This window comes from Euprymna scolopes, chromosome 36, assembly GCF_053919585.1.
Source record: "Euprymna scolopes isolate OS-2025 chromosome 36, ASM5391958v1, whole genome shotgun sequence".
Taxonomy (NCBI): domain Eukaryota; kingdom Metazoa; phylum Mollusca; class Cephalopoda; order Sepiida; family Sepiolidae; genus Euprymna; species Euprymna scolopes.
The window spans coordinates 5,689,434-5,716,289 of NC_136517.1; the positions used below are offsets into that span (position 1 = coordinate 5,689,434).

At 32.3% G+C, this 26,856-nt stretch overlaps 1 protein-coding gene across 1 annotated transcript in view; it reads left to right on the plus strand.

The window, feature by feature from the left end:
* Nucleotides 1–26,354, plus strand: part of LOC145260298 (protein cornichon homolog 1-like) — a 42,070-nt gene extending 15,716 nt beyond the window's left edge. The window contains exons 2-5 of the mRNA XM_080118150.1: nucleotides 10,418–10,486; nucleotides 11,453–11,565; nucleotides 14,916–15,062; nucleotides 25,363–26,354. Of these exons, the coding sequence (XP_079974276.1) occupies nucleotides 10,418–10,486; nucleotides 11,453–11,565; nucleotides 14,916–15,062; nucleotides 25,363–25,390 (357 nt within the window). The 3' untranslated portion in view covers nucleotides 25,391–26,354. The remainder of the gene's footprint in view (nucleotides 1–10,417; nucleotides 10,487–11,452; nucleotides 11,566–14,915; nucleotides 15,063–25,362) is intronic.
* Nucleotides 26,355–26,856: the final 502 nt, after the last annotated feature.

Sequence of the window (26,856 nt, forward strand, 5' to 3'; positions counted from 1 at the left end):
CAAAAATGCTTCCAACCAAGAACATAGTTTTATGCTTTGTACCCCCCCCTTCATTTCTAATTCAGACATCGATGTAATGTATTTCTCTTGTAGTATTGAACTTGAGTTTCTTATATTTTTGTCTTTTATGTACTAATGAGTACATAGGCCACTTGAGAATAAAGGTTAAGCCAACATTTCGTTAGAAAATTGACAGTCATGATTTTTTGCATATTCAAAGGAAAATTAAACAAATTGTAAAAAAAACAAAAACAAAAATTTAGTTTCAAATTCATGATAAAAAAGTGTTTAAATATTTAGATCGCTGTCAGGGACAGATTTTTCAAAAATTATGTATAAACAATATTTTTTTTCTTTTGAGATTATAACATGATGAACATTTTGAAATTAAAATCAATTTAGCATTATGGGAGTTGGGTGTCCCCTCCTGTTCTAACACTTTTTCATCATAAGCGATAACAAAAAAACTATCATTTTGCATACTGCCATCTTGGAAATCTGTTGATTATACTAGCATATTTCCTCATTTCAAAAGTGATTTTTTTCAGATTTCATGCGTAATAGTAAATTATATTTTAACTCCAAAAAGTTTATCATATCATACCTTAAAAAAATCATTTTTATTGCCTATACACAATTTTTTTTTATTTTTTTAATTGCAATCTGTCCTCGATGTGAATTTCTACATTAGCACAAATTTTCCAGTAATTGTCTACGTAAGTTTTTGAAGCCTATGAACGTTCGCTCCGAACCGCTAGACGTCAAAACTGAAATAATTTCCTTTTTATTTAATTTTCATAATCATGTTAGAAAAATTAGATGAAGTTCACGATTTTTAGTGTTGCCTTTATAAGTAATACACCTATAATGCACTTTATAAGTAATACACCTATAATGCACTAAACCTTGATGTTATTTTTTTCTGTTCCTTTTGCAAAACACATTATCCAAAGTCAAAAGCAGAAACAATTTTCTTTGTAAAACAACCAAACCAAACACAGTGAATAAATATTTGAAGGTTTTGAAGTATAAAAATTGTTCCAAAATGACTGGATTTGGCATTAAATAATTGGAAAAAGGTTGATGTGCTATAAAACAACCAAACTATTATACTAGTATACATGGGGTGGGAGTGGGGGATAAATATTTGGTATAAATAAACTTCAATCTCTATCTTGTCCACCAATTTTCAGTTGTGAATTTCCAACAGTCTTTATTTCGTCACTGTTCAATGATCTGCTCCAAATGTGCACCTTTACATTGCAAGCATACCTGTGTACGCGATTGTCAATAATTTTAGCGCATTTCTCTCTTGACACTGAATGAGCGTTTCCATTGCCATTAGTGAGTTTAAGATTTTATGAACCAACTTGTATAAGTTTTGACGCAATATTAATGACCCCAAAATTTTGTCTTGGAGCTTTTTCTGAACTAAGGTTTTTTGCAAATTTCCTTGCAAGAATTCTTCATAAACCTGTAATATTATCGTAATTGCACACAATTATTTTGTGCTCATAGATGGCATTTTTAGGTATTTTTAGAATTTTATGGTTCTTACTTTTGTATGTAACAACTCCCTTTCTGCCTGGAGTGATTTTTAAATTTCACACAAATGTACTTAAATGTGTCTGGGAGTGTTCTTGACTAGGTTTTGTATCAAAATGTCTTTGATAATGTATCGATAATCAAAAAAATCTGATTAAAGAAGGAACAGTCCGATTTCCACTACAGTTAACACCCTTATACAACCTAACATCACAAGTGCATTTGAGAAGTTTTATCATTGCACAAGCAGAATGGTCCAGCATATAAAATCAACAGTAGGTTCTTTGATAAGATAGGAGCACTTTCGAAATATTTGTTTAGAGCACAGTTGAACCATGATTTTTGCATTTCAAACTTTAATTCAAGCCCTTATATATAAAATATATTTTTATAAAATGAACAGTAGGTTCTCTACAGTGCAATCTAAACTACAATGTATTGTGGACTGTCACTGTGGGGATGCATGTGAAGCTTCCTCATGGTGTATCACATAGGTCCTTGACTAGAGCGGGCAACCAATCGATTTGATTGAAAAATGGGCAGTTTCAGTTATTTTGATGAAAATAAAAGTATTGCAAATGTGAAACCTTCATTGGTCCTCATCCAATCCGAACAACATCGGGTTTCCCTGCTAGTGAATAATAAAATCGTTTTATAATAATCACAAACTAAAAATTGCTTTGTAGATACTTGCCTACTCATTCACATGAAAAGTTTTTTGGCTAAATTTGGAATAATAAAACCTATTTTAATGATTGAATAATTTATTGAAGTAAACAAGAAAAGCTACAAAAATTAATAATAAATCAATTAAATATGTTTAATGTGGGCACAAGTCAGAGAGGGGGGGAGCTATGATGAATTAATGAATGGCCCATTAAAATCTACGGCTGTGAAACTATAGTCCGTCATCCCATATATATGTTCCACTTGTAGTTCAACTTTCATATGTGTTCAGCAACGTTTAACATTTCGTTGTTACTAATGCAGTTTCACACACACACGCATACGCACACACACGTGTCTGGTCAGCATTCGTTCAAGTACGGGAAATTTTCTGGATAGAACTGGCCCAACCACTCCAGAGTGAATGCCGAAACACACACATTAATTAAATCTTTTTTTCTTTTTTTTTTTTTTTATTGCATTTTCACTCCAAACAAGGCACAGTGTCATTTTGATATAATTTGAAGCGATACTATGTAGGGAGTTAAGCAGCAAGATGTCTGTTTACGTTACACTTTAACTTCTGCATGTCAATACAGTCAGAAAAGCAGGAACCTGGAAGGGAATTCCAAAGTCTAGCAGTCGTATGGAAGAAACTAATAGTAGAAGGCTTTCTTACATCTGGGGATTTTTACTGTGTAGGGGTGTGATTTTGCTGCTTGTCGAGTTTGTCAGGGGTATTTAAGTCAGGGGTGCATGTAGTTCATCAGTGCACCTACCATTAACATACTTGTAAAACAGGCAGAAAGATGCAACATTTCGTCGATGGGACAGAGGTTGAAGCCTAGCTGATAGTGTGGGACCTATTAGGTTGGCGACTCTCTTTTGAATCTTGTCTAAGAGTGAGAGACTAACAGCAGATGTGCCAGCCCAAGTATAGCAATAATACATACATGGGCGAATGGTGGCCCTTGTAAAGGTATAGGATACTTTCGGGCATAAGTAACTTTCTAGCATGGTAAAGAGAGCCCACCTTCTTTGCAGCAGCCTTGGCAATGCACTCAATGTATCTGTTTTAACTCATATTCCTGTGAACGTTAAACCGAGGAGTTTAAACAAAGTACTTTCAGGTAATATATCATTAGCCATGGCTATTAGTAGTTGAGAAGGTTTCTTGTAATTATTAAAGGAAACAAGCTTAGTCTTGGCAGCATTGAATGTCACCATCCAGTTTTATCCCCATTCCACCACAGAAAGAGGTTTTCAGCATTTGCCTTGGATAAGTGTTCATTTGTTTTTTCCTCATGTCTGTTATTGTCAGCAAATATACCCATCTCAGAGACTATTTTATCAGGGAGGTCATTTATGAATATCAGTAATAATAAAGATCCAAGGATCGACCGGTGAGGCACACCTGCATTTATATCATATTGTTTTGACGTACGACCATCTAGGGCAATTTGGATTCTTCTCTTACGTAAGAAGGATTTAATTATGTTAAATATGTGTCCAGTAATACCATAGGATCTGATTTTCATGAGAAGACCATTGTGTCATACCCTGTCAAAAGCCTTAGATATATCTACGGCAAATACCTAGCTACCCCTGCTTTATCCAGTGCATGATATATACGTTCAGAGATTACAGTTAGAATATCTGCAGTAAAATGGGCTTGTCTAAACCCATACTGTCAGTCGGACAGACGTTTAGCATCTGTGAGGTGATGGACTAGAGCTTGATTAATTATGGACTCAAATATTTTGGTAAAAAGAGGGAGGAGGCTAATGGGGGCGATAATTTGATGGGTTAGTTTTTCTGCCAGAATTCTTGTAAACTGGTACCATAGAAACGGTTTTCCAGCAGTCAGGAAAGCAAGATTCATTAAGGAATTGTTTGGAGAGAACTGGAGCAACCTCAATGGAGCATTTTTTTAATAGTACAGCCGGAATGAGATCAAGTCCACATTTTTGAGGTGTCTAGGTTTTTTATGATATCATGTACTTGAGAAGGAGTGATTTTCAAATCATCTCGTGTGGTTTCTGTCCACAAAGGAAAATCAGGGAGGGTATGGTTTGCTGGGTCCAAAGTAGAGTTGCAGGCAAACTGACGGGCAAGCAGATTAGCCTTCTCGGTTGCTGTGCAAACAACTTCAAGATTGTTGGATAGTAGTGAAATTGTTGATTGCCTATTATTTACTACAATGTGTTTTCTGGTAGTTTGGTATATTCTCTCTTAGCTGTCACTACTTCTTTCTTACAATTACTTCTAACTTCTATAAACTTTTTGTCTATTCTGGATTTATGTTGCATAAATCTGTGATCTGCATGCTGCCTTTGAGCAATGGCAACTGCACAAGTACCTATTTACAATGCCTCGCCACGGGACAGAGTTAGACACCAGGGTCGTTTTTTAACATGGAAAAAAGTACAAAAATAAAAATTGTCTCAGTCGTGAAGGATTTCTTTTCCACTGAAAGGGAACGAGAAATGGAAGTGCCACATCTGAAGAACAGATACTACACTTCGATCTTTACCAAAAGTAGAAGTAAACCATTAGGGAGAGTGGGGTTTGCTATAAAACTTACGTGTGAGAACATGTGCTTCAATTGCTGCTTCAAACCATTAAGTGGTTTCATTTGCGCACTATTCAGCAGGAAAAGAAAAGATATTTCCCCATGGAGCATCTCTGATGTGATCCCCGATAGCATCTCAGTCAGCCTTATTGTAGTTCCTTGCCATTTTGAGCAGTGGCTCTTCAATTTCGGTTGAGAGTTTAGGCTGATGTCTATCATTATCACAGTGTGATCAGCATTTCCAAGAGGGTAATGGACATTTGTTATACAATCCTCAGGAACTGTTGTCAGAAATAGGTCCAGAAGTGAGGCTTGCTGTGTGAATGTAAACGTAGATTCCATGAACAAACGTTACTGTCTGTGTGAATGTAAACGTAGATTCCATGAACAAAGCTTCTTTCTTAGAACTGCACGCCTGTGGAATTGTCTTCCGTTTTCCTGCTTTCCAGCTGACTACAATATGGTTGTGTTCAAGTCTAACGTAAATAAGTTCTTGATGAGCCGTTCTATATAAGTTATCAAATTTACCAAATTTTCATTACTAATGATTACTATGTTGTCCAATTTCTACTGTACACTCTTTAACCCTTATCCTTGAGTGGCTTCTTGGCCTTGAAGTGGTGATGCCTATGTAAAAAAAAAAAAAAAAAAAATATAGACAAGTTACGTGATGCTACCAACTGTGTCAGTGTAGTTAGAGAAGCTAAGCCAATTACTGTGGTGGACATTAAAGTGACCAAGTACTTGTATTTGGGTGCTAGTGTCATAGAAGAGTGCTACATCTATACTGACAGAGACGTGAGTACAGTCTTGGGTCGAGAGAGAGCGATAAAGAAAATATAAGTAGCTAACTCTGTATTGTAAAATTAGTTGAAAGTACATGAAGGCCTGGTCATCTGATTCTAGGTTAGATTCCATAGTGATAGGGCGGGTGTTATGAATATAGGCTCCAAGTCTGTACATGTGTCTATCAGAGCCCTTACGACAAAGTGGAAGATAACCAGACATGTTAAAGTGGTTAGAAGGGATGGAGGAATGGAAGTTAGTTTCACTTAATGCTAAGATATCTGCAAAGTTTGCTAGGAGAAATGATTCTGCCTCATCTAAGTTAATTCTAAGTCATATTTGTAAATGTGAGCCTCAAGGGAGGAGGCGATGCGTTGTTCAAATGTGTGTCTGGTTTGATTGTTATTTTGGATCGAGCTGTCAGGGATGCTAAGCAAAATGGGTGTGCATTGCCACCATCATGCAACCTAAGTAGACCATCAGGCGACTCCTTGTCCTTATATTTATAACTTAAGGGCTCACCTACTTTACCTATAATTTATGCTTTACCTATAATTTATGCTTTACCTATAATTTATGCTTTACCTATAATTTATGCTTTACCTATAAATTATGCTTTACCTATAATTTATGCTTTACCTATAATTTATGCTTTACCTATAATTTATGCTTTACCTATAATTTATGCTTTACCTATAAATTATGCTTTACCTATAATTTATGCTTTACCTATAATTTATGCTTTACCTATAATTTATGCTTTACCTATAATTCTAATTTCCAAACTGCTCATCTACATGTTTCACTACTGACATAACTAACACAAAAAACAGTTTCCTAGACACCTTTTGATAAAGAGACAATGCCTGAAAATATAAGGATTGCGCTGATAAAAAATAAGTGATAAAATAAAATTGTCCAAACACCATATATTGTTGTAATGTTTTATTTCCTTTTATTTACCCCTCCGCCCAACGTCCACATCTTCCACATAGTCACAGTCTTCTAAATTATAAAAATCTCTCGATTTCATTGTGACATTTTAAATCAGTTGTCGTTGATTTTTTTGTTTTTGTTTGTTCAACAGCTGTTCATTTGAAACCATATGTCACTAAATCTGCAATATTGTTTAGCTTTCAAAATAAGTTGTCTTCTCATATTTTTTTTATTGCTTTTTTTATAGTGTGTGTATATATATACACACGCGCACACTAACAGATGTATCTGGCGTTGCCCGGTATTAAATGTAACATTAAATTCCTTAAAAAAAAAAAAAAATGGAAAGAAACTGAGACATGTACATGTAAATATGTTTTTCTAAACAGTTCATTTCTTGTAAGTAAAAAAAAACAAACTTTAGCTGAGATTGAAACTAAAACCTAAAGACTGTGAGTCAAGTATGATAACCATTAGGCTAGCTTGCAATGATCTTAAAACAGTGTTTTAAAACCTACTTATTCTTAACATAGGGAAGCTGTCGTGTGAATAATTCGCACATGCATTGTTGTGAAACAGTTGACCGATAAAACTCTGATGACCACCAAGTAACAATTTTTTAATTTTGACCCCATAGCAGCTCTTTTTTTTTTTTCGGATGAAAACCGATTAAAAAGTTTTCCACACATTTGAATACCCTACATACCAAATTTCAAGTCTTTCAATCAAAAATTCATTGAGTATATAGGTTGAGAAGTGCCCTCATACACACATATTCTCACTTTTCTAGATAGTTAACAGCAAAACCAATCTTGCTATTGTCACATAAAATAGATTTTATCATTGAATAATCCGTGCAATAAATAAGCTGTTTTGTAAAAAACACTTGAAACTATGGAAGTTGTAAACTTGTTCTATGTCGACCATGGAAGGTAAAAAAATGAAAATCTGTTGAATTGTAGAGAGACAAGTAAATAAAGGTATTGTTTACGAAATATTTCAGAGTGACCCCCCCCCCCACATGGGCGGGTTGGGGAAACTTAATAATTAATTCATCTGGTTCTATTATTGACATTGGTTCTCCCTCTCTCTTTCTAGTATGAATTCTTTCTAGAAAGACATTAGGTACTTACAGGAGAGACCACATGAAAGTTGCCAACATCCCAAATGAAAGTTTCAGTGTAATGAACTGGATTTTAACTTCGTACACCCAGGTTGTCAATCTGTGTCGTTAACTATTTAGCCACCATCAAATCTTTATAATAATACTGTAGCATATGACATGTAATCATTGACAAAAAACAACCAAATCTCTTGTTACTAGTAGTTGGCTTATTGAATAGTGATATCTCTGGGGTTTTTTTTCTCTTATTTTCCATTAAGTCATAATCATAGTTGTTGCAAAGAAATAGTTTCTGTCTTCCTCTTTTCTTCAGTTCTGCAATAGGGTAACAAACAATAACAAAAAACATCATCTTCGCTTGATGATATCATGTTATTTGAGGTGTTATTCTTTTAAAACATTGTAAAGTTACATCTTCCCCTTGTCCGCTCCGAGCAAAGACTGCTTCAAATGAAGACCACTTCAAAAAACCAATCAAATTCTACCATCTCGTCTGCCAAAGTGAGTGAAAGAAAGTGAGACCTTTCACTCTTGTTTACAATGTTTCACTTTGAACACGTTGTAGGCTTCATTCAAATCTTTTAACTTCAAATGGAATTTTAAACTTTTCTGCTTAATTTACCCTCACGCAGAAAATTCCGTTTTTAACACCATTTTTACACACACAATTTAAATATCACTACTAAAATATTTAAAAGGCATTGGACCTTAGAATGAAAGCAGCCTACCTTATAGTTTAAAGGTGCCAGAGAGTTACTGAATACATAACAAAAGGACAAAGAGTACAACAGCCAAAATGTTGTGAATGTGACAACCAGAATGAAGGTAAGTTTTAATCTTCTAAGTAAATAAAGCTCTTGGAAATATTGCCAAGTTGTCCATTTTTATTTTTTCAGCTTTTATTACAAAAAAGTGAAAGTAAATATATTTATTAAAAAGTTATTTAACTTTGTAAAGCAAATGCATTGAACGAGAAAAATTCAAATATGTTTATTCAAATAAAAATTGTATATAACCAGAATTTATTTCAAAATTAACTTTTAATTTTGAATGTATATATATATGTATATGTATATATATATATATGTATATATATATATAGTAATTTATAAAATATGTATGGCGATTAAGCTACACTGAGTATTCTGCGTTTCATCCACTATAGGATTCATCAGGCTTATGCCATAATGCATAAGCCTGACGAATCCTATAGTGGATGAAACGCAGAATACTCAGTGTAGCTTAATCGCCATATATATTTTATAAATTACTAACTAGCTTTACCTACGTATTGAGCACTTTTGAAGTAAATACTTAAAGTTTACGCATAAATCTATGCTTTCGTATGTTAGATTTATGTGAGAAATTGAAGTAGTTATATATATATATATATATATATATATATATATATATACTAGCAAAAGTACCCGTCGTTGACTGGGTTCAAAAACAGCCTACAGAAAATGGACTCTGATTTATGAAAGTATGATAAGTTATGAAAAGGAAGGGTTGTAAATTTGGGTTAAATTTGGGGGTATCAAAACCAAAGCAAAATATGATGAAAGTAAAAATAAAATAGATAAACCCCATAATTTATTATACCATACCTGTTCACACTGAAACACTTATCACAATATTCTGTGGATATATATTAAAAAAACCTTGTTAAACTTTGTGACATATTTCCATTCTATAGAGGTCAGGTGCAAACGAACACCCCATAATTTTATTATACCATATTTCTTCAAACAGAAACATAATTATCAAAGTATACATACACAAATAGATATGAAAAGTCTTTATTAAAGTTTGTGCCTATTTCCATTCTATGGAGGCCAGGCACGAACGCAGACCCCACAATTTTATTATACCATCCCTATTTAAGTTAAAACATACTTATCAATATATTCTTATGTACATCTATATCAAAAACACTTGTATACGTTTTTTTTTTTTTTTTAAATTTTTAAATTTTTTATTTCCATACTTTGTGGACCAGGCGCGAATGCAGACCCCACAATTTTAATGAACCACCGTTCTGCCAGATCAAACATACCCATTCCTGTGTCTCGATACATCTTCTATCATATGTAATCAGTTTTTTAAAATAGTCAACCATATAGGAGCCTATTCGTGACCAGACACACACACACACACACACACAGACATTCAGCTTTATATATATATATATATATATATATATATATATATATATATATACACACACACACACACTCACACACAATATGCCAATGGCATTCATTTTAGGTGGATTGAACTGGGTTCCTCCAAAGGAGGAAGTATCAAAGAAATATTAAATTCACAAGCGGTCTCTTGTCTCTTAATTAAAATAAATAATAAATTCATTTTCTTTTTGATATGTTTTATTGAAATATCCTTTCAACCTTTTTCCTTTTGACATTTTGTCAAATTTTCATGCATTTATGATTTTTTTCCCCCAAAGTTTTAATATTCAATTCATGTGCTAATTAGCAAAATTTATAGACTGTATCTGAATTTCATTTTGCTAAATGTTTCCTTTGATGACATAAACCATTTATTGAAACTCCATGGAATAAGGAAACATTTTATTTTCTTTGTACTCTCTTTGATGAAAAATAAATTGTAAAATCTAATTTACTGAATTTAAATCTAATTGTTCTTATATAGCTTGTTTGAAGGGATTGGTCATGCCTTATTTGATCAACCTTTATGAAAGTTTTTTTTTTTTCAAGTTGGCTTGTTTTGAATTAGTTTTTTATTTATTATTTTTATTTATTTTTTGTCAGATCATTGCCTTTGATGAGTTGAAGACGGAATATAAAAATCCTATAGACCAATGTAACAGTTTGAACCCTGTAAGTATTGTTTTAATAATAAGCTGGACCCTTCTAAATTATAGTATTTAAAACTATATTGCTTTTTGAAATTTGTGGGAGGTACTAAAGCCACCCTGAGCCTCCACTATGGTCGCCAGGCAGAACCTGAACCTTAAGCACAAAGCCGTCACTGTCTTTTGAGAGATGTCTGAACACCAGTTTGATCCTGTCAATCAGCTTGTCCTTGATTTTGCAGTTGGTATCTTTCTCAGCTGCACTCCGTACATAATAGACCATGCGAGGTGAGGGTGGGGGGGGGGAAAGATCTTTGCACTGATGAAATCATGGAAGTTTGACATGGAGTTGAATCTTATTGCCACATGTGTGGCCTTTCTACAGCCTTTCTCTCTCTCTCTCTCTACTTAATGCTTGACAACAATGGACATCAACTCAACAGAACTATCTGAATTGAGTTTGAGTCCCTTTTTAAAGATGTGGACTAGCATAATGTGGTCTTCGCTAGAAACATCCCAAAAGATCACCACAGTTTGAGGAAATTTTGTTTTCATCATGGACTATAGGCCAGCCACCTGTTGTTTTATGTGTTTGTGAAAATAGTCCTGAGAATGAACAAAGCATCATCTCGACTGAATGTTTGATCTTGTTGATGAGTTTCTTGGGCTTTAGCAGTGAGTACTTGACCTTTGCAATTCTTGTATAAGGAGTAGTATTTAGCCTGAAATAAAATTACTCTTCAGAAATATTTGTTTACTCCAAAATATTTCACTGATAAAATTAAATTCATTTGAGTACATTTTTTTTTTTTTTTTAACTGATTAAAAAATTTCTGTATCATTAGTATCAGCAATGGAAAATTGAGTTTAACATTTAAAAAACAAAAAAAATGATTATTTTTGGAATTAGAAATTTGACTCGAATCTTTTTGATTCTTTTTTTTCTCTTGTCTAAAAATTCATATTTTTATATTTTTTTCTTGTATTCCAGCTTGTTCTTCCTGAATACCTCCTCCACATTTTCTTTAACATTCTCTTTTTGTTTGCAAGAGAATGGTTTTCAATTCTACTGAATGCTCCGCTTATTGCATATCATGTGCGCAGGTCAGTAACACTCAATTGCAATCACTTTTTCTTGCTTCTTTAGAGACAAAAACGGGTGCTCTTTAGCTGGCATCTCAAATATATGGGCTCTCGTGTGTGTGGCCAGCATAAAAGAATATTGTATTTCATCATTTAATGCAAAAAATTACTGTCTTTATAATTTAAGCAAGATTGTTCACTGGAATGCACTTTTCTTTATTTAGAATTAGCGAGGGGTACCCGGGGTTGCCCGGGTGGTTGGGGGGGGGGGTAAAAAAAAAAAAAGTAAGTATGAGGATCGAACCCGAACCGTTGAGGCAAAGTTGTAAATTAAAGTGTGAAAAGAAAAAAACGTGCGATGTTAACCATTGCCCCACCGTGAGATGCTTACGGAAACACGTTTGAATTTATTTAATTAGTTGGATTTAGCAGGTGCCCGTTTTAATGAGTTAATGAGGTCAACTGCGGGATAGTATTCATTTACTGCTGAATGCTTTTTTTTTTCCCATCCCCAAGATGTTATAGGAAAAAGACTAACCCACATGTGGCGAGCGACAAATATTGAATATTTATCTTCCTGAAATCGAGCAAATTAAATAGACAGGCGAGCTTCGTTGTTAACTGTGAAATATTACGATTTGTATGTGATATAAAAAGTTTTAAAAAGTTGTTAAGCGAGCGACCGCTTCTCTGAAAGAAGCCTTTTGTAGACACACAGAAAAAGCGAACGCACATACATACATTTTCGCTTTTATATTTATAGATGTCTTCTCTTTTATTCTTGCAAACACATTTTTGTTTAAAATTTGTTTCTTTGGTATTTATGTAAAATAAGGCCTATTCTATTGTCAGAATTTTACATAAAATGCTGAAAGGTACTGAATAAAAGTTTTTTTTTTTTTTTTTTAATGCACATGCTGGTTAATTTTTTTAAATGAAATTTCTGTTATAAAAGTAATTCTAAGAAAAATAAATTGAAAAAAAAAAACTAGTTTTGTTATGAAGAAAATACAATGAGTAATTATTGGACAATTTTGACAAAAGAAAATTCAAATTAGAAAACATTTATTGTAAGGTAAGTTTCATGAATAAATAGTTATTTTTTGAATAATAAAAACTGATCGCAAACGAAAGTTTTTAGAATTTTTTTCATTTGATTTTTTTTTTCTTTTACAATTTTTTTCCTATGATCTTTTTTGTTCAAATCAAAATAAATATGTATTTTTGAAAACCAGTGATAGCAAATGTTTTCTTAAATGATGTTGACTATTGCAATTTCATTGACTTAGCATTTAGCCACTTTTCAGTATTTTATGTACACTTCCTTGAAAATTCCAACAATAACACAGACCTTATTTTGCATGATTAATTTTATTAAGCTATTTTGTTACTTTTTTATCCCTGAATTATTTCTTTGTGATTATCGTGTTTCTAATTTTAAGTCACAAAAATATTCCACAATTTTATTAAATGACTTAATTGCGTGTGGCCCTGATAACACAGATGGACCCCTATTGTCCTCGGAGTATCCTGAGTTTGACATACCTTCTGTTGACGCATCCATTCAATGTATGTTTAGAAATTAAACATGTAATTTCAAACTTCGACATGACAGATGGACCAACGGATTAATAAAGCTACGTGAAGGGATTTAAGTGCATTTCGATGAGGAATAAGTTGCATTTCTTCAAATTTTTTTTTTTTGTTTTTCTTAAAATTCTTCTGACAAGAATTTATTCATGCAAATTAGGCTTTTAGTTATAGAAGTCTTGTATAATTTTGTACATTTCTTCTGAACCCTAACCCGATGGTCTAACAATGTGAAACGAATAGTAATAATAGCTTGCTGAACATCCCTAGCATCATAAATTTGAAATATCTTTACAAACGTCAAAAGTTTATTTGGCACTTATCCAATTTTATCCCATTACTAGCATGTTACCTGGTATTACCTGGTTGTGGAAGCTTCTGTTCAGTCTCAAGAGACAATACTGGATAACCCCCCCCCCCCCCCCGTAAGGATAGCTGCATGTGAAATTGTGAGGCAGGGGTTGCGCAATCCTCAACAACACCTCTCCTGAATCAGCAATGCTTGAGTTCAGTGGCAAGGACAGGATGACTGGAAACAATGCTGAGATAAGCGGAGAGCATTCCCAAATGGTCACTCATTTCAGTGCTGACCATGCTCAATGTTGCTTAACTGCGGTGATCTAACAGGAACTAGTGCGTCAATGTGATTATGCCATATACACGGTTGTGAAATATGCTTACTATGATATTTTAATGGATGCAGATTTTGTATTTATTATAGTTCTCTGTCGATTATTATTTTGTGTACCTAATAATAATAGTCATTTCAAAAGTAAAGATCAAAAAAAAAAAAAATGACTTTGGTGCATCAGCTAGAATTGAAACCAAAACATATAGCTCACCAGCCTTATTCGTTACCCTCTGAGCCACGTCCATACTTGTATAAAAAGTTAAAAAAGAATGTTGTTTACCATATAAATCTATATTTGCACATGCGTAGATAAGCACTTTAAGTTGATTTGTGCCTTTCAAGTTCCTATTTTTCTCAATTTTGACTCCTTAGCGGCTATTTTTACCAGCTAAAAACCAAATTGAATTTATTCCACAGGTACAAATCCCCTATATATATATCAAGTTTCAAGTCTATAGACCAGAAATTGACAGAGTAGTTTGGTAGAGATCGTTCCTCAGACAGATAAGCTCACTTATATATAGTAGCAGACTTCCCTGGCATTGCCCGATCATAAAATACACTTAAATATGATATTTTAATTTATGCAGATTTTGTATTATTATAAAGCCAATAATCTATTGATTATTATATTGGACCCAATATGTAATAGTGATTATTTCAAAAGTTAAAAAAAAAAAATGACTTAAATGCCATTAGCTGAAATCAAGGCTGAAACATTCAGTGCTCAGGCCATAGGCATTCAGTGTTTCAGCCTTTATTATTAAGTTGTCACCAGAGAGATAAGAAAAGCTAAAAATGAAGCAAATTCAAGCTAAAAATGTATGTATATGCACACTCAGAAGTTAGTCAATTTACTACTGCCAAGCTCCACTGTTTTTTTTTTCTTTTCCAATTTTGACCCCTTACTAACTATTTTTACAGGCGAAGTAAAAGCCAAATAAAGTGTTCCTGAAACCTCAAATTTGAAATTTGTAAACAAAAGAGAGGAACTTGGTAGACATTTCTCTCACACACACACACACACACACACACCAACAAGGTCATTTATATAAAATAGATATTTTTCTTTATTTTTCAATAAATTGGGGAATTCTAGATAAGAATCGAAAAATCAGTCATATAAAATGCATTTACATTTTATTTGTAGATACATGAACCGTCCATCTTATATGAGTGGCCATGGTTTATATGATCCAACCACGATAATGAATGCGGATGAATTGTCCAGAGCCATGAGGGAAGGATGGGTCAAATTGGCCTTCTATTTGCTCTCTTTTTTCTACTATCTCTACAGGTAAAAGCGACCTTTTCTCTTTCCCTTTTTTTCTCTTTCCCTTTTCTTCTCTTTCCCTTTTCTTCTCTTTCCCTTTTCTTCTCTTTCCCTTTTCTTCTCTTTCCCTTTTCTTCTCTTTCCCTTTTCTTCATTTTTTCCTTTTCTTCTCTTTCCCTTTTCTTCTCTTTCCCTTTTCTTCTCTTTCCCTTTTCTTCATTTTTTCCTTTCTATCTTTTTCTTTGTTTTTTTCTCTTTTTGCTTTCTTTTCTTTTTCCTTTTTCTTTTTTTCCCTTTTTTTTCCTTTTTTTTCCTTTTTTTTCTTTTTTTTTGGTTTTGTGAATTTATATTGAATTTTTGAATACAGGTTTTTTTTACTGATCATTTTATCTGCATTTTTTTTTCAGCAGTAAAGATTGTATTTTGCATTCAATCATTTCATATGGTATTCACCAAATATTTTCAGGTTGCCATTAATATGATAAAAATAAGCCGTCCGATATTCAACTCCAATTTCAAACCATAAAATAAATATTGTTAAGATATGTTATCTTTTCTAATAAAGTTTTCTGTCTGTGTTCACAAATTCTCAGGGTTTTGGAGATAAACCTTCATAACTATATATATCCTGATGAATCCTCACAAAGATGAACCTGAGCAAATTCTGTGTAGCTTAATTGCCATATTGTGTCACTTTCAGACATAATAAAAGGCTCCTATCGCTCTTGGGATTTGTACACAACTGGCCAGCTAGTAGTTTTTATCAAACAGAAATGGAATCATGTCTTTTCTAGAGCAACAGTTATATCGTTCCACTCTTTATATGGTGCCACCAGATTAGTAGCATTACAAGTTGATTTTTTTCTTTTTAGATAATTGTTTTATCAACTTGCATGAAAAGAGCTATGTAAAAGATACTTAAAACCATTTGAATATTCAAATACCATGAGTGGTTCAAAAGTTATGAGAATTTTAAGTGCCAAAATTTATGCTTTTCTGTGGACATTTTTCTTTAGAAAAAATGGGCTAAATTACGGACCTCAACATTTCAAAAAATTCGGTAATTTCGCCACCATTTATTTATTTTTCAAGCTATTCTCATGAAACTTGGCACTTTTATGTAAAATTGTGTGCTCTTTCTGATTATGCAGTCAAATTTGATGTATCTCTTTATCATAAGCCATGAATTATAAATTCAGATGTACAAATTTCAATTTTTTTAAAACTGGCACATGGTATCATACAGTGGGTGTCTATTCATGAATAAAATTAAGTATTATAGTGGTATTTAAATATAGCTTTATTGTGAATAGGAATTTTCCTGCCTCCCCACCAAAGGAGAGCTTAATCTGGGGTGTAGCCATTGAATACCTAAAGAGCATTCATGGCCGGTATTTACTACTCCCCTCAAAGAAAAAAAAATTGAGTAGATATGAATTAATCTTAGAAATATATCAAAGAAAAATTTTCGTATAGATTTTGGATTTCTGTAAAAGATGGAAATTCCCATAGTCGACCAGAATTTATGCATTTTGGGACCAGTCCAATTGTTAATTTTGTTAATCCTCTCTATCTGGCCCAAAATATATACCTATTTTTTGCGATGCAACCCTAAATTGTACTTTACATGAATCCTCAATGTAACTTTCACCGTACCAGAATACCAGGAATCCTGATAAGCAACAACTATATATTCACCAGTTGATGGTAATTTTTGTCATTTCTATTCTGTTGTTTTACTGAAAATTCAATTATCTAAACAAAGAAATAAAATCCTAATTTTTTTACCTTGTTTCTACCTTAACATTTAAAATTACTTCTATAGGTTTTAAGGTATGCTGAAAACGAATATCGCATTTAAATTTCTGCAAATAAATAAGGATATTAAGCAATGTCATTTCTTATGTTATCGCTGGTGGCCATCTTGATACAGGCAAGCGCAACCCGAGAAACTATGCACAAACGCGCATACCAAGATGGCCATCAGCAACAACATAAGAAATGACATTGCTTAATATCCGGAAAGCTACTTATTTGCGGAAAATTTAAATGCGATATTCGTTTTCAGTATACTCGAAAACCTATAAAGGTAGTCATTTTAAAGAAAAATGTTAAGGTGGAAACAAGGTAAAAATTTACAAAATGCATCACAATGAAATTCTTTATCGAACCGCCTAATTATTCGTATTATTATTATTATTAAGATATCCTCAGTTAAAAAAAACTGGGTTGTTTTACAGATTTGAAAAAATAGTATTGACAATGAATTAGAAATAAATTCAAGTTTCACAATATCTTTTTTTATTTAATTGTTAAGTAAAAGTACAGAATAGTTAACAAAAAACACCCTTCCTTCCCAATGTTAAGAATGGGTTTCTAAATAATGTTATTATTTCAGCATGGTAGCATAAGTGCATAAATACCTTTTATTTGTTATGCTTTTTTGTTTTTTTGACCGCTAAAAAACAATTCTACCTGAAGTACAAATAAGTAGTTAAACGCATGTACTTAGTTTTAACGCTTTTAGTGCACGTGTACTGAAAGCGTTAAAAACAACAAAATAGTATTGTTTGGAAATCAAATTTGAAAAACTTGAAAATAATTTTTTTAAATTGACGAACTCAGAATTTTTCATTTTTAACTTGGAGCATAAAAACATTGAACACATAAAAGAAAAATAAATTAACATCATTGGAATGCTTATTTTATTCTCTTTCCATCAATGTAATTCTTTTAAAAACTGACCAACTAATAAAAAAAGATGACTTGTTGAAGCACATTAGGTAATTAGGTATGTAATATTGCCGATGTCCACGAAAATACAGTATCCGCTTGTAATGCTAAGATTAGGCCATCTGGAGATATCGGCTTTCTGATATAAAATGCACTATTATTGTTTTTTTTTGTTTTTTTTCCCCCCTCCATTCTCATTGTAAAACTAAATTATATTCTGCAATGCTTAAATCAACATTTTTTTTTCAAAAACAAACAAAATAATTGGATCTGAAAAGGCTTGATATGCCTCAAACAAAATAATTGGATCTGAAAAGGCTTGATATGCCTCAAACAAAATAATTGGATCTGAAAAGGCTTGATATGTCTCAAACAAAATAATTGGATCTGAAAAGGCTTGATATGTCTCAAACAAAATAATTGGATCTGAAAAGGCTTGATATGTCTCAAACAAAATAATTTGATCTGAAAAGGCTTGATATGCCTCAAACAAAATAATTTGATCTGAAAAGGCTTGATATGCCTCAAACAAAATAATTGGATCTGAAAAGGCTTGATATGCCTCAAACAAAATAATTGGATCTGAAAAGGCTTGATATGCCTCAAACAAAATAATTGGATCTGAAAAGGCTTGATATGTCTCAAACAAAATAATTGGATCTGAAAAGGCTTGATATGTCTCAAACAAAATAATTTGATCTGAAAAGGCTTGATATGCCTCAAACAAAATAATTGGATCTGAAAAGGCTTGATATGTCTCAAACAAAATAATTTGATCTGAAAAGGCTTGATATGTCTCAAACAAAATAATTGGATCTGAAAAGGCTTGATATGTCTCAAACAAAATAATTGGATCTGAAAAGGCTTGATATGTCTCAAACAAAATAATTGGATCTGAAAAGGCTTGATATGTCTCAAACAAAATAATTGGATCTGAAAAGGCTTGATATGTCTCAAACAAAATAATTTGATCTGAAAATGCTTGATATGTCTCAAACAAAATAATTTGATCTGAAAAGGCTTGATATGCCTCAAACAAAATAATTGGATCTGAAAAGGCTTGATATGCCTCAAACAAAATAATTGGATCTGAAAAGGCTTGATATGTCTCAAACAAAATAATTGGATCTGAAAAGGCTTGATATGCCTCAAACAAAATAATTGGATCTGAAAAGGCTTGATATGCCTCAAACAAAATAATTGGATCTGAAAAGGCTTGATATGCCTCAAACAAAATAATTTGATCTGAAAAGGCTTGATATGCCTCAAACAAAATAATTTGATCTGAAAAGGCTTGATATGCCTCAAACAAAATAATTTGATCTGAAAAGGCTTGATATGCCTCAAACAAAATAATTGGATCTGAAAAGGCTTGATATGTCTCAAACAAAATAATTGGATCTGAAAAGGCTTGATATGCCTCAAACAAAATAATTGGATCTGAAAAGGCTTGATATGCCTCAAACAAAATAATTGGATCTGAAAAGGCTTGATATGCCTCAAACAAAATAATTTGATCTGAAAAGGCTTGATATGCCTCAAACAAAATAATTTGATCTGAAAAGGCTTGATATGCCTCAAACAAAATAATTGGATCTGAAAAGGCTTGATATGCCTCAAACAAAATAATTGGATCTGAAAAGGCTTGATATGCCTCAAACAAAATAATTGGATCTGAAAAGGCTTGATATGCCTCAAACAAAATAATTTGATCTGAAAAGGCTTGATATGCCTCAAACAAAATAATTGGATCTGAAAAGGCTTGATATGTCTCAAACAAAATAATTGGATCTGAAAAGGCTTGATATGTCTCAAACAAAATAATTGGATCTGAAAAGGCTTGATATGTCTCAAACAAAATAATTGGATCTGAAAAGGCTTGATATGCCTCAAACAAAATAATTTGATCTGAAAAGGCTTGATATGCCTCAAACAAAATAATTTGATCTGAAAAGGCTTGATATGCCTCAAACAAAATAATTGGATCTGAAAAGGCTTGATATGTCTCAAACAAAATAATTGGATCTGAAAAGGCTTGATATGCCTCAAACAAAATAATTGGATCTGAAAAGGCTTGATATGCCTCAAACAAAATAATTGGATCTGAAAAGGCTTGATATGCCTCAAACAAAATAATTTGATCTGAAAAGGCTTGATATGTCTCAAACAAAATAATTTGATCTGAAAAGGCTTGATATGCCTCAAACAAAATAATTTGATCTGAAAAGGCTTGATATGCCTCAAACAAAATAATTGGATCTGAAAAGGCTTGATATGTCTCAAACAAAATAATTGGATCTGAAAAGGCTTGATATGCCTCAAACAAAATAATTTGATCTGAAAAGGCTTGATATGCCTCAAACAAAATAATTTGATCTGAAAAGGCTTGATATGCCTCAAACAAAATAATTGGATCTGAAAAGGCTTGATATGTCTCAAACAAAATAATTGGATCTGAAAAGGCTTGATATGCCTCAAACAAAATAATTGGATCTGAAAAGGCTTGATATGCCTCAAACAAAATAATTGGATCTGAAAAGGCTTGATATGCCTCAAACAAAATAATTTGATCTGAAAAGGCTTGATATGCCTCAAACAAAATAATTTGATCTGAAAAGGCTTGATATGCCTCAAACAAAATAATTTGATCTGAAAAGGCTTGATATGCCTCAAACAAAATAATTGGATCTGAAAAGGCTTGATATGTCTCAAACAAAATAATTGGATCTGAAAAGGCTTGATATGCCTCAAACAAAATAATTGGATCTGAAAAGGCTTGATATGCCTCAAACAAAATAATTGGATCTGAAAAGGCTTGATATGCCTCAAACAAAATAATTTGATCTGAAAAGGCTTGATATGCCTCAAACAAAATAATTTGATCTGAAAAGGCTTGATATGCCTCAAACAAAATAATTGGATCTGAAAAGGCTTGATATGCCTCAAACAAAATAATTTGATCTGAAAAGGCTTGATATGCCTCAAACAAAATAATTGGATCTGAAAAGGCTTGATATGCCTCAAACAAAATAATTTGATCTGAAAAGGCTTGATATGCCTCAAACAAAATAATTGGATCTGAAAAGGCTTGATATGTCTCAAACAAAATAATTGGATCTGAAAAGGCTTGATATGTCTCAAACAAAATAATTGGATCTGAAAAGGCTTGATATGTCTCAAACAAAATAATTGGATCTGAAAAGGCTTGATATGCCTCAAACAAAATAATTTGATCTGAAAAGGCTTGATATGCCTCAAACAAAATAATTTGATCTGAAAAGGCTTGATATGCCTCAAACAAAATAATTGGATCTGAAAAGGCTTGATATGTCTCAAACAAAATAATTGGATCTGAAAAGGCTTGATATGCCTCAAACAAAATAATTGGATCTGAAAAGGCTTGATATGCCTCAAACAAAATAATTGGATCTGAAAAGGCTTGATATGCCTCAAACAAAATAATTTGATCTGAAAAGGCTTGATATGTCTCAAACAAAATAATTTGATCTGAAAAGGCTTGATATGCCTCAAACAAAATAATTTGATCTGAAAAGGCTTGATATGCCTCAAACAAAATAATTGGATCTGAAAAGGCTTGATATGTCTCAAACAAAATAATTGGATCTGAAAAGGCTTGATATGCCTCAAACAAAATAATTTGATCTGAAAAGGCTTGATATGCCTCAAACAAAATAATTTGATCTGAAAAGGCTTGATATGCCTCAAACAAAATAATTGGATCTGAAAAGGCTTGATATGTCTCAAACAAAATAATTGGATCTGAAAAGGCTTGATATGCCTCAAACAAAATAATTGGATCTGAAAAGGCTTGATATGCCTCAAACAAAATAATTGGATCTGAAAAGGCTTGATATGCCTCAAACAAAATAATTGGATCTGAAAAGGCTTGATATGCCTCAAACAAAATAATTTGATCTGAAAAGGCTTGATATGCCTCAAACAAAATAATTTGATCTGAAAAGGCTTGATATGCCTCAAACAAAATAATTGGATCTGAAAAGGCTTGATATGCCTCAAACAAAATAATTGGATCTGAAAAGGCTTGATATGTCTCAAACAAAATAATTTGATCTGAAAAGGCTTGATATGCCTCAAACAAAATAATTTGATCTGAAAAGGCTTGATATGCCTCAAACAAAATAATTGGATCTGAAAAGGCTTGATATGCCTCAAACAAAATAATTTGATCTGAAAAGGCTTGATATGCCTCAAACAAAATAATTGGATCTGAAAAGGCTTGATATGTCTCAAACAAAATAATTTGATTTGAAAAGGCTTGATATGCCTCAAACAAAATAATTGGATCTGAAAAGGCTTGATATGCCTCAAACAAAATAATTGGATCTGAAAAGGCTTGATATGCCTCAAACAAAATAATTGGATCTGAAAAGGCTTGATATGCCTCAAACAAAATAATTGGATCTGAAAAGGCTTGATATGCCTCAAACAAAATAATTTGATCTGAAAAGGCTTGATATGCCTCAAACAAAATAATTGGATCTGAAAAGGCTTGATATGCCTCAAACAAAATAATTTGATCTGAAAAGGCTTGATATGCCTCAAACAAAATAATTGGATCTTAAAAGGCTTGATATGTCTCAAACAAAATAATTGGATCTGAAAAGGCTTGATATGCCTCAAACAAAATAATTGGATCTGAAAAGGCTTGATATGCCTCAAACAAAATAATTTGATCTGAAAAGGCTTGATATGCCTCAAACAAAATAATTTGATCTGAAAAGGCTTGATATGCCTCAAACAAAATAATTTGATCTGAAAAGGCTTGATATGCCTCAAACAAAATAATTGGATCTGAAAAGGCTTGATATGTCTCAAACAAAATAATTGGATCTGAAAAGGCTTGATATGCCTCAAACAAAATAATTGGATCTGAAAAGGCTTGATATGCCTCAAACAAAATAATTGGATCTGAAAAGGCTTGATATGCCTCAAACAAAATAATTTGATCTGAAAAGGCTTGATATGCCTCAAACAAAATAATTGGATCTGAAAAGGCTTGATATGCCTCAAACAAAATAATTTGATCTGAAAAGGCTTGATATGCCTCAAACAAAATAATTGGATCTGAAAAGGCTTGATATGCCTCAAACAAAATAATTGGATCTGAAAAGGCTTGATATGCCTCAAACAAAATAATTGGATCTGAAAAGGCTTGATATGCCTCAAACAAAATAATTTGATCTGAAAAGGCTTGATATGCCTCAAACAAAATAATTTGATCTGAAAAGGCTTGATATGCCTCAAACAAAATAATTTGATCTGAAAAGGCTTGATATGCCTCAAACAAAATAATTGGATCTGAAAAGGCTTGATATGCCTCAAACAAAATAATTTGATCTGAAAAAGCTTGATATGCCTCAAACAAAATAATTTGATCTGAAAAGGCTTGATATGCCTCAAACAAAATAATTGGATCTGAAAAGGCTTGATATGCCTCAAACAAAATAATTTGATCTGAAAAGGCTTGATATGCCTCAAACAAAATAATTGGATCTGAAAAGGCTTGATATGCCTCAAACAAAATAATTTGATCTGAAAAAGCTTGATATGCCTCAAACAAAATAATTTGATCTGAAAAGGCTTGATATGCCTCAAACAAAATAATTGGATCTGAAAAGGCTTGATATGCCTCAAACAAAATAATTGGATCTGAAAAGGCTTGATATGCCTCAAACAAAATAATTTGATCTGAAAAGGCTTGATATGCCTCAAACAAAATAATTGGATCTGAAAAAGCTTGATATGCCTCAAACAAAATAATTGGATCTGAAAAGGCTTGATATGCCTCAAACAAAATAATTTGATCTGAAAAGGCTTGATATGTCTCCAGCAAAATAATTGGATCTGAAAAGGCTTGATATGCCTCAAACAAAATAATTGGATCTGAAAAGGCTTGATATGCCTCAAACAAAATAATTGGATCTGAAAAGGCTTGATATGCCTCAAACAAAATAATTTGATCTGAAAAGGCTTGATATGCCTCAAACAAAATAATTGGATCTGAAAAGGCTTGATATGCCTCAAACAAAATAATTGGATCTGAAAAGGCTTGATATGCCTCAAACAAAATAATTGGATCTGAAAAGGCTTGATATGCCTCAAACAAAATAATTGGATCTGAAAAGGCTTGATATGCCTCAAACAAAATAATTTGATCTGAAAAGGCTTGATATGCCTCAAACAAAATAATTGGATCTGAAAAGGCTTGATATGCCTCAAACAAAATAATTGGATCTGAAAAAGCTTGATATGCCTCAAACAAAATAATTGGATCTGAAAAGGCTTGATATGCCTCAAACAAAATAATTGGATCTGAAAAGGCTTGATATGCCTCAAACAAAATAATTGGATCTGAAAAGGCTTGATATGCCTCAAACAAAATAATTTGATCTGAAAAGGCTTGATATGCCTCAAACAAAATAATTGGATCTGAAAAGGCTTGATATGCCTCAAACAAAATAATTGGATCTGAAAAGGCTTGATATGCCTCAAACAAAATAATTGGATCTGAAAAGGCTTGATATGCCTCAAACAAAATAATTGGATCTGAAAAGGCTTGATATGCCTCAAACAAAATAATTGGATCTGAAAAGGCTTGATATGCCTCAAACAAAATAATTGGATCTGAAAAGGCTTGATATGCCTCAAACAAAATAATTGGATCTGAAAAGGCTTGATATGTCTCAAACAAAATAATGGGATCTGAAAAGGCTTGATATGGCTCAAACAAAATAATTGGATTTGAAAAGGCTTGATATGTCTTAAACAAAATAATTGGATCTGAAAAGGCTTGATATGCCTCAAAAAAAATAATTGGATCTGAAAAGGCTTGATATGCCTCAAAAAAAATAATTGGATCTGAAAAGGCTTGATATGCCTCAAACAAAATAATTGGATCTGAAAAGGCTTGATATGCCTCAAACAAAATAATTGGATCTGAAAAAGCTTGATATGCCTCAAAAAAAAAAATTGGATCTGAAAAGGCTTGATATGTCTCAAAAAAAACAACCAAACCATTTAAAGGAAGTACAGCATTAACATGGGATCCCTGTTTGTGTTAAAGCAAAACACATTTTACTTTATTTCATTTATAATTTTAATACAATTTAAAAAAAAAAAATGAATTGGAAATTCAGGTCTGTTGGAACAGCAATGCACTGGGATCCCCACTGATTCCTGGGAAATGTTGAGTGTGCTGCATGCGATTTAAAAACTATAAACTTACTGAAATTTATTTCAATTGATAACCTCTTCTCGCATAATGAGAAGTACATCCATGCCCCCCCCCCCCCTTACAAAATACGTCTATATATAAAATATTTAAATAGCTAAACAAAAAATTATGGGAATTTGGCTGTTTCATCGATTAAATAAAGGATTCTTTCCAGATTCTATGCAGAAAACAAGATACACCTGAAGTAGGTTGGAGTTTACATTGACCAAAATATTATGTGAATAGCATTCAAGTTGAGAACAGTAGTTTGAATAATTCAAATAATATCTTTTTTTTTTATTGCTTTTTTAACTTAAAATTATTTTTTTCTTCCAGCATGATTTATGTGTTGGTATCGTCCTGAGCATCGGTTATCGAAATAAAGTCGAACATGAATTCCAAAGATGACAATGACAGCAGCAGCAACAGACACTGTCATTACGAGTGATGTGAAAAAAAGAAAAGAAAAAAAGGGGTGTTCCCCCTTCCCCTCTCTCATCCCCTTTGCCACCCTGAAATCAATTTAAAATGCTTCCTTGCTCCTTCCTTCTTTTTCACACCTCCATTTCTTTTGTAGAAACTAGGATTCTTTGCTTTTTTTCTGCTTTTTTTTTTCTTTAACTCTGGCCATTTTGAACAACTGCCCAATCCACCTGAATGAAACAAAAGCATCTTACATACACCAAAAAAAAAAAAAAAAAAAAAAGCAATAGCTCTTGGGATGCTAAAAATAAAATACTAATCTACTATGCAACCCCACTCTCCCCAGCCCCACATGAACAAAGGAGCATTCATTGTTTGCAACTATCAATTATTACGTCAGCCACGGTTATCTTTTTAACTATATTAGATAAACTTCTTTTCAATTTCCATTTTCTTTTCCTGCAACCTACATTAATGTCTCATTTTTCTACTGGAATAAATTAAACATTGTTTAGTGCATTCGTAAATGTCTAAAGTTATTGAATTATCACTTAATTCGTTTAATAATTTTAGAAATGGACGCTAATTCTGTTAATAATTTTACAAAGTTATTTCATGTCTATATCTAGATTACACTTATATTAAGTACTAAAAAAATAAAAATAAACCCTACTTATGCAAAGTGTGTCTTAAATAGGTTGGTGTTGTTAGTCAGAAAAATCCAGTGAGAGTGCTCGATTTTAAATTAAAGAGCAGAATATTTTAAATTTGATATCAATAAATCTGATGTGACAAGTTATAAGGCTGACCCAAATCATTGGTAAAATATTGTTCTATTTATTTTGCATATAGAAACCCCTGTTTTTCACTACAAATAAAGAATTTTTTTATAAAATGCTTGAAAAGGCTGTTTGTGATAAATTATGTATATTGTATGTATTGAATTCAGAAGTGCTCAATACCACGAAAAGTAGAGCCGTTATAAGATGTGGCTTACATTGACACTGCCAATGTTTCAACCTAGTGGTCTCTTCAGATCCAAATAACCTAAACATAACAAAATAAACCTATTTATTTAAATTGTTCACTTCTCAAAATTTAAATATTTTTTTACAATTAGGTTGCAATAAGCTATCCAATTTATTCTACTTAATAGAAAATAATTTCCCCAAAACTCATCTCAATCTGTATTTAAAATGACATAAAAAGCAAATCACTTGACAAGATCCAAAGGTTCTTGTCCACAATTCCCCTTATATTAAAAAACAAAATAAAGAAAATTCCATGATTTATATACGCATGACAAGATAAAAATATCATATTCTAAATATCGCATACATTTGATCAAGTAGTTTTATTTTTCTAAAGAAAATCATTTTGAAGCAATTAATGGGAATTCGTAGGCAT